Raw genomic sequence first — 17,342 nt, forward strand, 5'->3', positions numbered from 1 at the left:
AATATCTTAGTTTAGTGCTTTTTTAGCAAAATAAAGTGATAGGTCATATTTTAATTCCTAAACATTGCTTGGACTTTACCAATTTTTACAGGCTTTTAAATTTTGTATTAGCTACTAGATCTCAGCAAAAGCTATCGTGGAAAGCTACTCTTGTCCAAACCTCATTTTTGGCTTTGAAAAGTTATTGAATCCATACTGTTACAAATTGGCAGTGAACCTTCACTGTGCCAAACAAATGAATTGCTCCCATAGTACCACTTTTCTCTGTGGTACTTCAGATTGTACCCTCCCAATGTGCCTTTTAGCTTGTTGGGGAAGTGGTAGATTCAGGAAGTCAACATGTGATTGAAAAATTCCCTTGGCTTTTAACATCCACTTCCAAATTGGTTTAAGACATGGGAGTGTTTTAAACGATATCTGGAAGTCAACAGTGTTATGCTTCATGACATCTTTGCTGTCTGCAGAAAAAAAAAAAAAGATTAATTATGCAGCAGTTTCGCTTTACAAGAGACTATGCCACCTCCTAGCATTTTTATCTTTTCTTAAGAAAATGCTGCCTAAATGACAGGAAATACTAATTGTTATGGCCGTATTTGGCATAAATAGTACTTACAATTCAGTGTTAGATGTTCCCTCTATGCAAATGTGAGGGAAAAAACGTAGTGCCAGGTTATTAGCCTTTATTTTTGAGAAATCATGGTGAATAGGAGAAGGATCTAATGACAGGGAAAAAAAAAAAGTCTTTTTTTTAAGGGGAAAAAGATATCATTTGGAAATGATAACTTAATTTTTGAACAATGTCTGGTTGGAAAAGAACAAATCAAGTAAGGTATTTGGCAGTTACCTAAAAGAACAGAAGGTATCGGAGAACATTAAGCATAATTTTATAAAGAACAAATCTTGGTATACTAATTTTATTTTCTACTATGATAAAGTGATAGGCCATATGGACAAAAGAGAAGAAGTTTCTTATATTTAAAATTATATAATACAGCTGGAGGTATAATTCACTGAGGTATCTGATTTAGTATCACATGGTTCACTGAGGTTTCTGGTTTGATATCACATAGTAATCTCCAAAAAGTCATGCCCTTTGCCCCCCATCTGTTAAACAGGTGGTGAGAAGGTATTGATAATTAGTGGCGTGGTGTTTGGAAAGAACACTATGCCAGGAATCACATGCAAAATGAGGAAAGGGGGACTCACATTTATTGAGCACTTTTTATACAAAGCTCTGTTCCAGGTACTTTGCAAACAGATACTTTTTTACTTCTTGTAAAAGGTGTTGTTATCATTTCCCTTTCACAGTTGAGTGATGCTCGAGGAGATTGCAGTTTCACACAGCTAGTAAGTGGCCAGGCTAAGACCCAGGACCTCTCTAAGGTCTGTTGACCTTGAAGAAATTACTTGACCTCCCTGAGGCTTCTCTGACTGTAAAATGGGGCTGATTGCTCTTTATTATCTCTAGGAAAGGCACATGAAATAATAGATGCTAAAGCTTCTGAGAAACTCAAAGGCTCAGTCAACGTATAACACCTGGCATCTGAAAGTAATCATTCGCATGGGTAGTATGTTAACTATGTGTGTCAGAGGCAGCATGGTGGAGTGTTTAAGAGTGGCTCTAGAACTTGGTTGTTTGAGTGCAAATCCTGGTTTTGCCGCTTACCAGCTGGATGACCTTGGACGAGTTCCTTACCCTCTTTATACTCAGCTGTAAAATGTGAATGTTTGTAGTATGTAACTCCTAGAATTATTTTGAGGATTAATTGAACATGCTTAGAACAGCACTAGGCACATAGTAAATGCTGTGTGTTAGTTCTTAGTATTTGTATATTTTTGTCATTCACTTGGAAGAAGAATTTGAAAGCTAGAAATATAGTTTACAGCTTAAAAGTTGAAACTAGTATTTCCCAGACTGGGAGCAATTTAGTGGAAATAAATATGAAATAGTTTCTGTTTAGGAATAAATAATTTACACAAATTTAAAATGGAATAAGAGCACTAATGAGAATAATTTTAGCTGCCATTCTCTGAGCAGTTACTGCATGCTCAGTCTTGAGCACCTAAAAAATATAGCTTTAGTAATGGTTATACAACAGCAACGTGAATGTACTTAAAGCCGCAGAACTGTATACTTAAAAATGGTTTAAGTGGTAAATTTTATGTTATCTCACAATATACCCTAATTCATCCTCTCAGAAAGCCTCTGAAGTAAATATTACCTCCATTTTTTAACTTAAGAAACAGAGAAATTGAAATAATTTGCCCAAAGTCACACAGTTAGCATGTAAGAGACTATTGCCATCAAATATGAATCCTAAAATTTACCCGTTCCAATAGTGCCTTGGAGATGGCACTATTAGAATGGGTAAATTTTAGGATTCATATTTGACTCTACAGAGGACTACACTGTGAACAATCATTAATTGGAAGTGTATATTTGCCAGAAATTATATGACAGCCATTTGTTTGGATGTAAAACTTTATTCCTTGATTGTCCATATGTAGTTGTTTGATTGATCTTATCTTGGAAAAATTTAGGAACATAATGTGTTAATAAGCATAAATGTAACAAGTTCTAGACATATACAGTGATTTATATTCTTTTGTCATTTTCTTTTTAGAGGTCCATTAGCAGTTTTTAGTTTGGTGGTGAAGTATACATTTTGATGCTTCCTACTGCCATTAAAGTTAATATTCCAGATGTTACATACTGTCTAAGAGTTTTAGCTCTTCTGATTGCAGATGCTACAGACATTTTTTCTTTACTAGGCCTTTTTATTGGTATTTCATTGGTTTTCCTTATTAGTAAAAGACGAAGTTTCTGGAAGTACTTCCCCCCATTGTACTTTATCATTTTAACATTTTATTTTCATAAAGTAAGGCAGTACACAGGAATAAGCACAGGCATGTATTTATCTCTTACTCTGCCAGAGTTCTGACATAAGTAGAAATTGCTTGAACAGTTGAAATGATCTTCTCAGTGATAAAAGATACATTTTCCTACCCATCTAGTCAATCTTGATTTCTTTCTCTTCATACCAGTATTTGAAAGATGATAGAAACTACACTCTATTAAATGACTACATTTAGTTTAGAGATTACACCCTGCTAACATAACTGAAAATAAATAGTAATGAATATTTTACTGTTTTTATATCTCAAAGGTTTTTATATTGAATTTTAAGTATATCTTAATATAAATCTGGTTGAATTGATAGTCTCAAAATATTTTGATTGCTGTCGTCTCTGAGGAAATGTACACACAAAAAATGCCATGGAGATTTGCCCTTTATCCTGATTTGTTTATTATTATCAATACTTTAGATAAATAATAATTTTTTAATTAGGCAATTACAATGTGCCAGATATCATACTAGGCTTCTTATATACATTATTCTCATTTTTGTCATTGTACAATTCTGTAAGTACAATTTTTTTTTTTTAATTTAGGTTTCTTTTTTTTTTTTTTTTTTTTTCAGAGACAGGATCTCACTCTGTCACCCAGGCTGGAGTGCAGTGGTGTGATCATGGCTCACTGCAGCCTGAAACTCCTAGGCTCAAGTGATCCTCTCACCTCAGCCTCCTGAGAAGCTTGGACTACAGGCACGAGCCACCATGCCCAGCTAATTTTCTTTTTTTTGTTTTGTTTTGTAGAGATGTGGTCTCACTGTGTTTCCCAGGCTGGTCTTAAACTCCTGGCCTCAAACAGTCCTCCCACTTCGGCCTCCTGAAGTGTTAGGATTACAGGCGTGAGCCTGCGCCTGGCTGTAATTACTATTCCCAGTTTTTACAGATAAAGGATCTGAGATACGCAGAGGGTTTAAGCTGACTTGCCTGACACCCCATTTAGTAAGTAGTAGAACCAGCAGTTGGATTTAGCAGTCTGGCTGTAGAGTCATCAATAGTTTGCACTTGACAGAAAGCTAGAAGAAATAGTCAACCTGAAACACATGATGGAATTATAATTCAGAATCATCTTGGTAGATAGGGGCACTGTGCTTAAACAAAATGCCGTTAATGGGATTATAATAAATATAATGTGGTAGAATTCAAGTTTTGTTTGCCAATTCAACACATCATCTGTTACTAACGCAGCTTTAAAAAATGCATAAACAATTATACTACATTAATTTTTTAAAAAGTATCCTATTTATGGTCTGATTATGCCTGGAGTATTATTTTATATTTTTGACTTCATGTTTTAAGAGACAGTCATGCCAGAGTCCCACATGAGGGTGACTAAAATGGACAAAAAGTCTGGAAACTTTCATATCAATAATTGATTATATATTAACTGAAACAAAAGACTAGAGAAAGACACAGTGGGAATTGATTATGTATTAACTGAGGAATAAAAGACTGAAGAAAGACATAATAAATAGTTAAAGGATTATGGAAAAGATGGTGTTCAGAAAAAAATTAACATGCAGGCCTGAGACTGCTATCCCTAGAAAGGTCTGCTTGCAAAGTTGGCCCTTGGCTGGCATCTGGGGGAACTTGGTTCTTGGATGGATTCCTGCCATTCACTGATAAGAATGGCTCATCTTGCCTAAAGTATATGAAGAGTGTGCTTTATGTCGAGCTCCTGCTTGCTTGCCTCTTTCTTTCTCTTTCTTTCTTTTCCTTCCTTCTCCTTCCTTCCTTCCTTCCTCTCTTTCTCTCTCTCTCTCTCTCTTTCTTTCTTCTTTCTGGAATTTTGGTACAGGCTAGGCAGAATGTGTCTAGAAGATCAACTCCTAGTAAAAACCTTGGGAACTAAGTCTCTAATGAGCCTCCCTGATCATTTCATGCGTGTTGTTACAACTCATCACTGAAGGAATTAATTATGCCCTCTGTGACTGCAGTGGGAGACAACTTTTAGAAGTTTGCACCTGGTTTCCTCCAAACTTCACCCCATGTGCCTTTTCCCTCTGCTGATTTTGCTTGGTATTCAGTGTAATAAATCATAGCTAAGAGTATGACTGTATACTTTGAGTCCTCCCAGTGAATCACTGAATCTAGAGATGGTCTTGGGGACACCTGACACAGATGGATTAGTGTTTTTTTTTGTTTATGAGAAAGCCAAATTAGGACCAATGAATGGTGATTAGAATGAAATATTTGATTGACTTTAGAGAAAAATGTCTACCACTTGAGCTTTCTTCAGTAATGGAGCAGACTGACAGTCTCACTCTGTCACTCAGGCTGGAGTGCACTGACATGATCTCAGCTCACTGCAACCTCCGCCTCCTAGGTTCAAGCGATTCTCATGCCTCAGCCTCCCAAGTGGCTGGGATTACAGGTGCCCACCACCATGCCCGACTAATTTTTGTATGTTTAGTACAGACAGAGTTTCACCATGTTAGCCAGGCTGGTCTTGAACTCCTGACCTCAAGTGATCCACCCACCTCGGCTTCCCAAAGTCCTGGGATCACAGGCTTGAGCCACCTCACCCAGCCCAGATAAGGGACATTTTTGAAGTAATGTGTGCACTAAGTAGAAGAACATTGGATCAGTATTTGGGGTTGGGTTTTTTAATCTTTATTTATTTTATTTATTTATTTTTTGAGATGGAGTCTTGCTCTGTTGCCCAGGCTGGAGTGCAGTGGTGCGATCTTGGCTCACTGCAAGCTCTGCCTCCCGGGTTCACGCCATTCTCCTGCCTCAGCCTCCCGAGTAGCTGGGACTACAGGCGCCCGCCACCATGCCCGGCTAATTTTTTTGTATTTTTAGTAGAGACGGGGTTTCACCATGTTAGCCAGGATGGTCTCGATCTCCTGACCTTGTGATCCGCCCGCCTCAGCCTCCCAAAGTGCTGGGATTACAGGCGTGAGCCACCATGCCTGGCCAGGTTTTTTAATCTTAAAAAATCTGATTATGCCAGGCATGGTGGTTCATGCCTGTATTATTTTTTAAATACCTGGTGAGAAACTTAAATTTGCCATTTAATCTGGTAGCCTTCAGCTACCTCTTTTGGCATGATTTTTGCTGTTTCATAGGCAGCAATCTCAGCTTGAAGACTTTCTCTCATTTACTGGAAGGACAAAGAATAGAACATGTGCCTCTTGTAAGTAGTGCCAGTAGCTAGTGATTTTACCATCTTAGTCACCTTGATCTCTCTGATTCTCTGCTTTCATAATTTGAAAGAGCAAACAAAAAATCAGTCCCAATGATATGCAGTACTAGTACCCTTCCCAGAGTGGTCATTCAGATGAATGCATGCCTTTGGGATCCGAATTTTTTTTATAGCAACAAATGAACCTCCGGTTAAGTTTCCACTGGAACTCATGCAATGAAAGGTCATCCTTGGTTTATGGTGTATGGGTGTATTATAGTCCATTGTGTTTTCTCCCCTGACCATCACAAGAAGCTCAGCTGTTTTGTAGTTACAGCTACTTTTAAAATATGCTTGGTCAAATAATATTTATAAGCAGCTTTAGAAAGGGCCAGCCAATTCATTCTACAGCTACTGACAAATCTTAGAGCTAAATTGGAAAGATTATGAAATCTTCTTTAAATACTTCAAAGAGAAGCACAATGAAGATAAGGGAATCCTGGCAAGATGTGCTGCAGCTGTCAGGTCCTGAAAAATTAGGAATCAAATTTTGACACTTGTAATTGAATCATCCACCCTTCTAAGTGAGCCCAGGCAAACCTGTGATATTTTTAGAACCTTTCAAATCACATTGTACTCTTTAGAGTTCATAGCAGGACCTGAGGCCCCTAAAATTTCCCGAGAAAGAACAAAACAGAATCAAATAAATTGGGCTCAGTTCACTGTAATAGAAGTGTAGTGTATTATGCATGCAATCTAGGTAATGCCACACTTTTAACCCCAAATTTTAAAAGTTTTCATGGATTTTTTTTTTTCTGGAGAATTAACTGCTTGGACAGCAGTGGAAGCACCCGTTAGAGATAGTAACAGCTGTGTGGTGGTGATTTGATTTATAATAGAAGCACAGAGACCTTGGATGGTGTGATTAACTGTGTTCCACAGATGGATGTTCCTGTGTCACAAATTTCATTTAATACAGATTTCTACCCACATATATCATATTGATTATTACAGACTCTCTTAAAAGACTGAGCAGTTAACTAGCCACTACCATATGTAGATAATTACATTGCTTATGCTTGACTTGGTGAGATTTTCTAATTTACAGTTGAAAATGTGCCACTAACAAACAGGTTAGAAAAGGTTAGAATAGTATTTGTAAGTGTATTTATATGGCACTAGTTATGATGCGTGATTTAAAAAGACTGTCATTTTAGCAGATAACAAAGGCTGCTTTGAACATTTTCTTTTGCCTTAAAACAAAGAGCAATTCTGAGACCAGACTTCAGGGAATCCAAATAATTTATTGGAGCGTGACATGATGGCCTTTTCAGGTTTTCTTCAAGTCTGAAGTTCTGTATAGAGCACAAGACACTGACAAATGAGCAGAAAGACTGTGGGCTTTGTGTATATTCATGCCACTCCTAAACAGTTGGTTCTATCTCATCTCATGCCTAACTCCCTTGGGCCAATTCCTGTAGTTGTCTATGCTTATACATCGTTTGATGAAATAACTGACAAAGATGTGATTTAATTAATAAATGGAAAATAGCATGGATGTTGGACTAGCAGGATTTGAAGACAAAAGTGTTCATTCTAGTTATTTTTTCTAACTTACTCAACTTTGGTAAGTAGTATTAATTTCTCTGTAGGTTTCCTAGTGCTTTTTTATTTTAAAAAATGGTTCTGGCCGGACACAGTGGCTCACGCCTGTAATCTCAGCACTTTGGGAGGCTGAGGCAGGAGGATCACCTGAGGTCAGGCGTTCTAGACCAGCCTGGCCAACGTGGTGAAACCCTGTCTCCACTAAAAATACAAAAATTAGGCCGGGCACGGTGGCTCATGCCTGTAATCCCAGCACTTCGGGAGGCTGAGGCAGGCGGATCACAAGGTCAGGAGATCGAGACCATCCTGGCTAACACGGTGAAACCCCCTCTCTACTAAAAATACAAAAAAATTAGCCGGGCATGGTGGCGGACGCCTATAGTCCCAGCTACTCGGGAGGCTGAGGCAGGAGAATGGCGTGAACCCGGGAGGCGGGGGCTTGCAGTGAGCCAAGATCGCGCCACTGCACTCCAGCCTGGGCGACAGAGCAAGACTCCATCTCAAAAAAAAAAAAAAAAAAAAAAAAAAAATTCGCCGGTTGTGGTGGCATGCCTGTAATCTCAGCTACTCAGGACGCTGAGGCCAGAGAATCACTTGAACCTGGGAGGCGGAGGTTGCAGTGACCCGAGATTGCGCCATTGCATTCCAGCCTGGGAGACAAGAGCAAGACTCCGTCTCAGAAAAAAAAAAAAAAATGGCTTTGTGGTTCTTAAACAATGTAAAGTGCTTATTATATGATAGTCTTGTCAAGTCTTCACAGCTAATTACTTTGAAAATCATTGTCATGCCAGATATTGAGGGAGAAAATTTGCAGCAGGAGCAGTAATTCTTGTTTCACATAAATATCTAGAATGATGCCTGGAATCCAATAATTCTTTTGAGTTCCTGATAAGCGAAAAGCATTTATAAATGGTTACATTCTTAGAGAAATAAACTGCCTATCCATTACAAAAGCTAGCCCAGATTCTGATCATTACTGTTAAAGGTTGTAAAACATAGTAAATACGCAAAAGGAAAAAGAACATCTGTCAATTTCCATTTTGATCACAAGGGAGCCGAGTCTTTAAAATTGGTCCTGAAGCCAGAAGCTAGCACTATAAAGCATTAGTCCATTACAAAACCCAAATGCACGCAGAGATAAAGATTAGAGTTTCACACAACTAAGTACTCTCTCAGCACCTGCTGGCATAAACCGTGAAGTATTAATCTTATTTGATCTCAGCATCTAAAATGATAGCTGCTCTTTCATAGAAGACTAATTTAGATTACAAATGTATATGGGTACAAATGATTAGTAATAGCTGCTATAATGGGCTTTCCTGCCCAGTGGCAAGCTTTGTAGTTCACTTTACTGACAAATCCATTTGGTTTACTTGTTATGATACACTATGGGAAGCTTTTTCCTTAATGTTCTAAGGATTTGTTGCTTACCTCCTATGCCTTTAAAAATTATTTTTTTCCTTTATAGCTAAAGATGACTGGCTGAGAGTTCTTTATAATATCTTGCCCAGCTACTGCAAAGGCTGAGTGGATTAATATTTTGGCACACTCACAATATTTGTGGCACGTGTGTGTACCAGAGCATACCCCATTTAGGAAGGTCTGCTCTGGAGCAGTGCTACTCAAAGTGTGGTCTGAAGACTAGTTTCAGTCCAGAGACTGTTAGTTTCTTCTAATCTGCAGCCATATAAATTGAGAGGAAACATTTAGAAACCCTTGTAGTCATTTGATCTCAGTATTTTCATTATTTTACAAAAGTATCCGATGCACAAATGTTTAGAAATTTTTTAAAAAACTGGTCCTTTAACAGATAGTTTGAAAAGTCCTGCTACTTGTAAAAGTGGAGTTGGTGAGCCATAGAATATGTATAGTGTCTGCTTCAGTAGACAAGCCAAGTTGTTTTCCAGACCGTTGCTCTAAATTATATATCTCCCTCTCTACTTCCTCCACATCATCACCAACACTTGGTATTGAAAGATTTTTTATTTTTGCCAATTGGGTAGGTGTGAAAATGGTATCTCATTGTTTTATTTATTTATTTATTTTTAGACAGAGTCTCTCTCTGTTGCCCAGTATCTTCTCCGGCATTGAGAAATTTGGCTCTCTTTTTCTATATTGCATTTATTTATTTGCTCAATCAATAAACTTGCTTGTTTGCTCAATTTAAATAATCTATCAACTACTCCAGCCTCCTTCTTTACACACCAATCCTGTGTCCCCATCCCACCAACCACATTTTCACCCTCTGTGTCTATGTTTCCATGACTCCTCACTCACCCCTCTGTGTCCTCAACTGCCAGGCCTGCTAGCCTATGTCTCTGTGTGTTTCCTCAGCCCCTAATCCCATCATTGCATATCCTTGGCCATTCAGCCTGTTGATCTGTACCTCCATTAACTTCCCCTACTACCCTGTGTCCCCAGTCACCAGCCTCCTGGTCCACACTTCTAATACAACTTCCCAAGCCCCCTCATTTCCCAGTATCCTCGACCTCCGGACCCTGTACCCTGCCATGCCTCTATGCAACCTTACTGGCACCTCCATGCAGCTCTCTATCTACTGCCTACCTCTCCAGCCACCATTTTGACCCCTGTAAACCAGGAATGGAAGGGAAAAGGAGGGCAATTTTTACTCTTATTCTCATCTGAGTGTACAGCAGAGTTTACCAGAGGCTTCACAAATGATCAGGCCATTGCTCTGGCAGCTAATGGAATGAGTACTTGTGTTTTATAAGTCTGAAGATTTAGCTTCAATGTGTTCATCAGTTTTGGTTTTTGTATGACATTGAAGATTCAAAAATAACCTAAAATCGAAATGATAATTAAAAGAAACCACCAATGGAAGAAAAAACATTGATAATGTGTTTTCTTTTTTCTAATTAATTCTGGAATAGTAGAGCCCTTAGAATGCTTTGATGGCCACCTGTTGCTTAATCGTATGTAACTGTGATTGATCTGACCCAGACTACTCTTCCATTAGGTATTATATATAATGAATATCAAATAATAACCAATCAGCATAGAGCACACTCAGTAATTTGTAGGTTTGTTCTTTCATCAAAAACATTTATAGCTTTCAGCTTTTAAAAATAGTTCTGGAGCACAGCAAGATAGAGAAGGGGAAAATTGGCCTCTATATTACAGAGGATAGCAGATGAACAGGGTTGATTTCATTTTGGGCACTTTGCCCAGGACACTTTTAATAGCATATATAGTTACTCTAGGGATTCTGAATCTGTGGTTATGTCAGGCTTACACATTTATTCTTTAAAAGGAAAATTTGCAAGTTATTAGACTTCAGGTACATTAGTATGACTTAAATTTTTAATTTTTAAAGAAGTTTCTATAATGCAGTCATTGAAAATTTGTGGTGTGAGGGCTGGATTCCTTAATATTAAAACTAACCTAATCATGGATAGAAAAATATTTTAAACTGTCTTCTTCTAAAACACAGTGCGTTCCTCAGTTCTTTCAAAGTTTGTTTTTTTTGTTTTGTTTTGTTTTGTTTGAGACAGAATCTCGCTCTGTCACCCAGGCTGGAGTGCAGTGGCACAATCTCGGCTCACCGCAACCTCTGCTTCCCAGATTCAAGCGATTCTCATGCCTCAGCCTCCCTAGTAGCTGGGATTACAGGCACACACCACCACGCCCGGCTAATTTTTTGTATTTTTAGTTGAGACGAGGTTTTGTCATGTTGCCCAGGCTGGTCTCAAACTCCTGAGCTCACGCAGTCCCCCCACCTCAGCCTCCCAAAGTGCTAGGATTACAGGTATGAGCCACCGCACCTGACCAGCTCTTTCAAAGTTTAAGTCAAATTTTAAAAGATGTCTAAACTAGGAATTGGAAGTTTATTTTAACGTGAAGAATTTTTAATCTTAGTATTTTAAAGGAATTTTTGTATACTCAGGAGTCAGGTATTTTAGAAAAAAATTAAATTTTAGAGATGGTGTACTTTCTATTTCACTACTTTATAATTTAGAATTATTAACCTTAGAATTTGCTTTCAAAATTGGAAGGAAAAGCTGGACGCCGTGGCTCATGCCTGTAATCCTAGCACTTTGGGAGGCCAAGGTGGGAGGATCACCTGAGGTCAGGAGTTCGAGACCAGCCTGGCCAACATGGTGAAACCCCATCTCTACTAAAAATACAAAAATTAGCCAGGCATGGTGGTGTGTGCCTGTAATCCCAGCTACCCGGGAGGCTGAGGCAGGAAAATCGCTGGAACGCTGGAGGCAGAGGCTGCAGTGAGCCAAGATCACGCACTGTACTCCAGCCTGGGTGACAGAGCGAGACTCTGTCTCAAAGAAAAAAAAAATTGGAAGGAAAAATATCAATGTGGGCTGGGCACAGTTGCTCATGCCTATAATCCCAGCACTTTGGGAGGCCAAGGTGGGCAGATCACCTGACGTCAGGAGTTCAAGACCAGCCTGGCCAACATGGTGAAACCCCGTCTCTACTAAAAATACAAAAATTAGCCTGGCATGGTAGCAGGCACCTGTAATCCCAGCTACTTGGGAGGCTGAGGCAGGAGATTCGCTTGAACCTGTGAGGTGGAGGTTGCAGTGAGGGGAGATTGTGCAGCTGCACTCCAGCCTTAGAGACAAGAGCAAGACTCCATCTCAAAAAAAAAAAAAGAAAAATACCAATATGGTAATAGAGCTTGTGTTGAGATAGTGGCTTTGAGTGAACTTTTCCTTTTTTCCATTTTCCGAAATTTCAACAATATGTTCATTACTTTTATTATTTATAAAATTATTTATTAACTATCCCCCAAAATTAGCTTTAAGAAGCACTGGACATTAAAAAGGCTAAGATTCTTTTTTTTTTTTTGAGACGGAGTCTCACTCTGTCGCCCAGGCTGGAGTGCAGTGGCGCAATCTCGGCTCACTGCAACCTCCACCTCCCGGGTTCAAGCAATTCTCCTACCTCAGCCTCCTGAGTATCTGGGACTACAGGCACATGCCACTACGCCCAGCTAATTTTTTGTATTTTTAGTAGAGATGGGGTTTCACCATGTTAGCCAGGATGGTCTCAATCTCCTGACCTTGTGATCTGCCTGCCTGGGCCTCCCAAAGTGCTGGGATTACAGGTGTGAGCCACTGTGCCCGGGCTAAAAAGGCTGAGATTCTTAAAGAATTATCTCACATTAGGTAATATGGAAGCTTCCCTTTGTTTTGGAGTGATATGTTTAAATATGGTAGGCCAAGTTCTTACTATAGACATTTTCTTTATAATGTATTTAATAAAAAGATTATTAGAGCAGAGAAAATAATTTTATTTTTTGAGACAAGGTCTTGCTTTGTCACCCAGGCTGGAGTACAGTGGCATGATCATAGCTTACTGCAGCCTTGACCTCCTGTGTTTGAGCGCTCCTCCCACCTCAGCCTCTCAAGTAGCTGGGACCACAGGCACGTGCCACCATACCCTACTAATTTTTTAATTTTTTTTGTAGAGATGGAGTTTTGCCATGTTGCCCAGGCTGGTCTTGAATTCCTGGACTCAAGCAATCCCCTGCCTCGGCCTCCCAAAGTGCTGGGATTATAGGCATGAGCCAACTTGCCCAGCCAAAATTATTTTATATAGTACAAAAATCTGGAAATTATTAGTACTCTTAATACATAAGAGGAGGTGATTTTTTAAGTATTATGTTCTGTTTCAGAAATATCAGAAATTTCTGGCATTTTCTTCTGGCATTTGCTTCTTACATTGAGCAATACTGTACAGTCATACATTGCTTAATGACAAGATACATTTTGAGAAATGCACTGTTAGGCAGTTTTGTTGTGTGAACATCATAGACCTTACACAAACCTTGATGATATAGCCTACTACACAACTAGGCTGTATGCCATAGCCTATTGCTCCTAGGCTACAAACTTGTACAGCATGTTACTATACTAAATACTGTAGGCAACTGTAACAGAGTGGTAGGTATTTGTGTATCTAAACATATCTAAACTTAGAAAAGGTACAGTAAAAGTATGGTATTGTAGGCCAGGTACGGTGGGTGGCTCACGCCTGTAATCCCAGCACTTTGGGAGGCCGAGGTGGGTGGATCACTTGAGGCCAGGAGTTCAACACCAGCCTGGCCAACATAGTGAAACCCCATCTCTACTAAAAATACAAAAATTAGCCAGGCGTGGTGGCAGGTGCCCATAATCCGAGCTACTCAGGAAGCTGAGGCAGGAGAATCACTTGAACCTGGGAGGCGGAGGTTGCAGTGAGCCAAGATGATGTCATTGCACTCCAGCCTGGGCAACAGAGTGAGACTCCATCTCAAAATATATATATATGATATTGTAATCTTATGAGACTGCCATCCTATATGCAGTCCATCATTGACTGAAGCATTGTTATACAGCAAATGACTATACTTTCATCGAGTCAGTGCTTCAGGACCTTTACATGTGCTGTTCTCTCCTCCTAGAATGTTGCTCCTTGCCTCTTCTTCCTTCCTCTAACACATTCCTACTTCTTCAGTCTTGGCTTAAATATACCTTCTTCCAAGAAGCTTGCCATATCCCACCTCCCCTACTTCCCAACCCTCGCCTTCCTATCTTCATCCCTACCCAGGTTAAACTGTTACTTATTTGTAGGGCCTATTCAGTTCTGTGTAATGTTTGCCATCATCTTAAACTTCAGTTCAATATTTGTTTTCCCCACTGTTCCTTAAGCTTGATGAGGGCAGGACCTGCAAGTATCTTGCTCTAAGCAACTCTACGTTGTATCCTGGCCAACACAGTGAAATCCCAGCCTCATCCTCCTGAGTAGCTGGGATTACAGGCGAGCGCGACCATGCCAGGCTAATTTTTGTATTTTTAGTAGAGACGGGGTTTCACCATGTTGGCCAGGCTGGTTTGGAACTCCTGACCTCAAGTGATCCAACTGTCTTGGCCTCCCAAAGTGTTAGGATTACACGCGTGAGCCACCACATCCAGCCTTGAATTCCTTTAAATATTATGCTACTTTGTTTGCTCTTCCAAACTCTAGTTGGTATTACTTAATAATGGGGTCTTTCCATTCGAGTTGTAACTTTTTTCCATTATTAGTTATAACTTTGATACGATGGGTAGGTAAATAGATAAATTAGATAACTATGAGTCTTCACTAACTTGGGATATTCTTAGCTTTTTAACATTTGGGATGGGTACCATCCCAGTGTCTCAGATGCTTGATAGCAATATATAGTCACAGTACATTTCTTAAGTGATAAATAATAGCTACAAGTGTTGATGGTTCTGGTTGGCTATATTAGTCCCAGTAGTCCAATGGACTACTACCAAAATAGTACAGTACATGAGATATACCATGATAAAAACCACAACCAGAATTGAGGTCATTAATCTCCTACTTTTTCTTCTTTTTTAGACCTTTTTATTTTTATAAGGTTGTGTTTCTGTTTTCCTAATCTTTATTTGTAAAGTCTAAAATGAATAGCTTTTATATAAGGATTTAGAATATTTAAGGCCAGGCACGGTGACTCATGCCTGTAATCCCAGCACTTTGGGAGGCCAAGGCGGGTGAATCACTTGAGCTGAGGGGTTCAAAACCAGCCTGGTCAACATAGGGAAACCCCATCTTTACAAAAAATGCAAAAATTAGCCAGGTGTGGTGCTCTGCACCTGTGGCCTCCTACTCTGGAGGCTGAGGCAGGAGAATTGCTTGAGCCCAGGAGGTTAAGGCTGCAATGAACTGTTATCACACCACTGCACTCCAGCCTGGGCAACAGAGCAAACCCTATCTCGAAATATATATACATATTTTATATGTATACATATTTTATACATATACACATAATATATACATATATAATATATGTACATATAATGGGTCAAAAAATTAAAAACACAAAATATTTAAACATTCTGGGTGACAGAGTGAGATTTGGTCTCAAACAAATAAATAAGTAAATAAAGGAATTCATTTGGTAAGTACTATTTATTATCTGTTATGTATTAGGCACTGTGCCAGACACAGAGGATACAACGTAGAGTTGCTTAGAGCAAGATACTTGCAGGTCCTGCCCTCATCAAGCTTAAGGAATAGTGGGGAAAACAAATACTGAACTGAAGTTTAAAATGATGGCAAACATTACACATAACTGAATAGGCCCTACAAATAAGTAACAGGAGTTTAACCTGGGTAGGGATGAAGACAGGAAGGTGGGGGTTGGGAAGTTTTCTAATAAAACTAAATTATTAAGTTATTATATAATATATAATTATTATATAAAGTTTTCTAATAAAACGAAATTATTATATACATCTGACATGTTGGGAAGCAGAGAAGAAAAAATGTTAATATATTGAGTTTATACAAATGTATGATATTTAGCTACTACTTTTCTCCTTATTAGATTACATATTGTGTTTTTTTACAGTTCAAACGATATGTCAATAAACTTCGAAGCAAGAGTACAGATTTCAAAAAGAAGCATCAGATAATAGCTGAACTTAATGCTGAATTCGGTCTTTTGCAGAGGACTGAAGAACTTCTTAAGCAACGTCATGAAAATATTCAACAACAACTGGTAATACGGTATTATCTTGGGCTACTGTAAATACAAATGCCAGGAGGTTTATGGGTTACAGCTTTATACTGAAGTCATTGTTTTTACTGGAAAAATCATAAAAGTATTACTTTTCTCTGATTAATTACAGACATGTCATATAAGTTGATTCATTTATTTTTAATGTAGCAGTAAGCACTGGCTTTTGTGTGTGTGCTGACTTCGGGGTTATTAATAGAATAACTTGAATTCCAAGTAGGTTTTTTCTTTTGGTTAGTTAGTTAATATGAGTAAAATTATCATACCAAGAGAGTGACTGTAAAATATTTTTTTATCATGGCCTGCTGGGCAGAAATTTCTAAGCAGCCACTTCCAAGAAGCTTTGAAAAGAAATATCCAGGGAAGTGCTGTGTGGAAGTCTGCCTCCAGGCTTATTCCTTATGTGTTTGTGCCTTGGTTGTCTGAAAAGAGTTAAACCCAAAGCAGTCCCACAGCAAAGTTGTTCTCATTGCGGATGCCAGTTCCTCAGGGTTTTCTTCATTTGGCTTTTTTTTTTTCTTTCACCAACGAGGAAACTGTTTCATCTGGGTGCTGGTTTACCAGCTAGGAATAATCTGGTAGAAGTAAGTGGAATTTCAACCAGTTGTGTTTCCTTTTAACTGGCAATATGAACTGTCTCATGCTGATGAATATTATTTGCTTTTAGGGAACTTAAGACTGAAAATTTACTGTGAATCAAGATGGATTCTAACAGCACTAACTTTAAAACTGACAGTAGTAACTGCATTATTGTTTACTTCAAAATATCTTCTAATTTCTATTGTGATTTCTTTGACCTTTTGGTCATGGCTTAAAATCAAATATTTGGGGGATTTTCTAGTTACCTTTGTATTATGAATTTCTAGGTTATTTCCACTGTGACCAGAGAGCACACTCTGATTTCAGTGAAATTTGTAGTCTTGCATTATGGCCCAGCGTATGGTCTGTTTTGGTAATTGTTTCATGTGCAATGAAAAGAATGTATATTCTGCAGTTGTTGGGAATAGTATTCTAAGTATGTCAATTCAGTCTGTATGTTAGCCATGATATTCACATCTTCTATATCCCTGTTGATTTTTTGTCTGCCTGTTCCATCAGTTACTGAGAGAAGTGTGTTAAAAATCTCTAACTATAATTATTGCTTTGTTGCTTTTT

General features: G+C 38.7%; 1 protein-coding gene across 13 annotated transcripts in view; it reads left to right on the forward strand.

Moving 5' to 3' along the window:
* The window catches only part of IFT81 (intraflagellar transport 81), a 93,599-nt gene that overhangs the window by 39,469 nt on the left and 36,788 nt on the right, over positions 1-17,342 (forward strand). For all 13 annotated transcript variants that reach the window (XM_063646728.1, XM_054443878.2, XM_063646734.1 and 10 more), the window contains one exon: positions 16,020-16,169. In XM_063646728.1, the coding sequence (XP_063502798.1) occupies positions 16,020-16,169 (150 nt within the window). The remainder of the gene's footprint in view (positions 1-16,019; positions 16,170-17,342) is intronic.

Source organism: Pongo pygmaeus, chromosome 10 (genome assembly GCF_028885625.2).
Source record: "Pongo pygmaeus isolate AG05252 chromosome 10, NHGRI_mPonPyg2-v2.0_pri, whole genome shotgun sequence".
In the NCBI taxonomy this organism is placed as follows: Eukaryota; Metazoa; Chordata; class Mammalia; order Primates; family Hominidae; genus Pongo; species Pongo pygmaeus.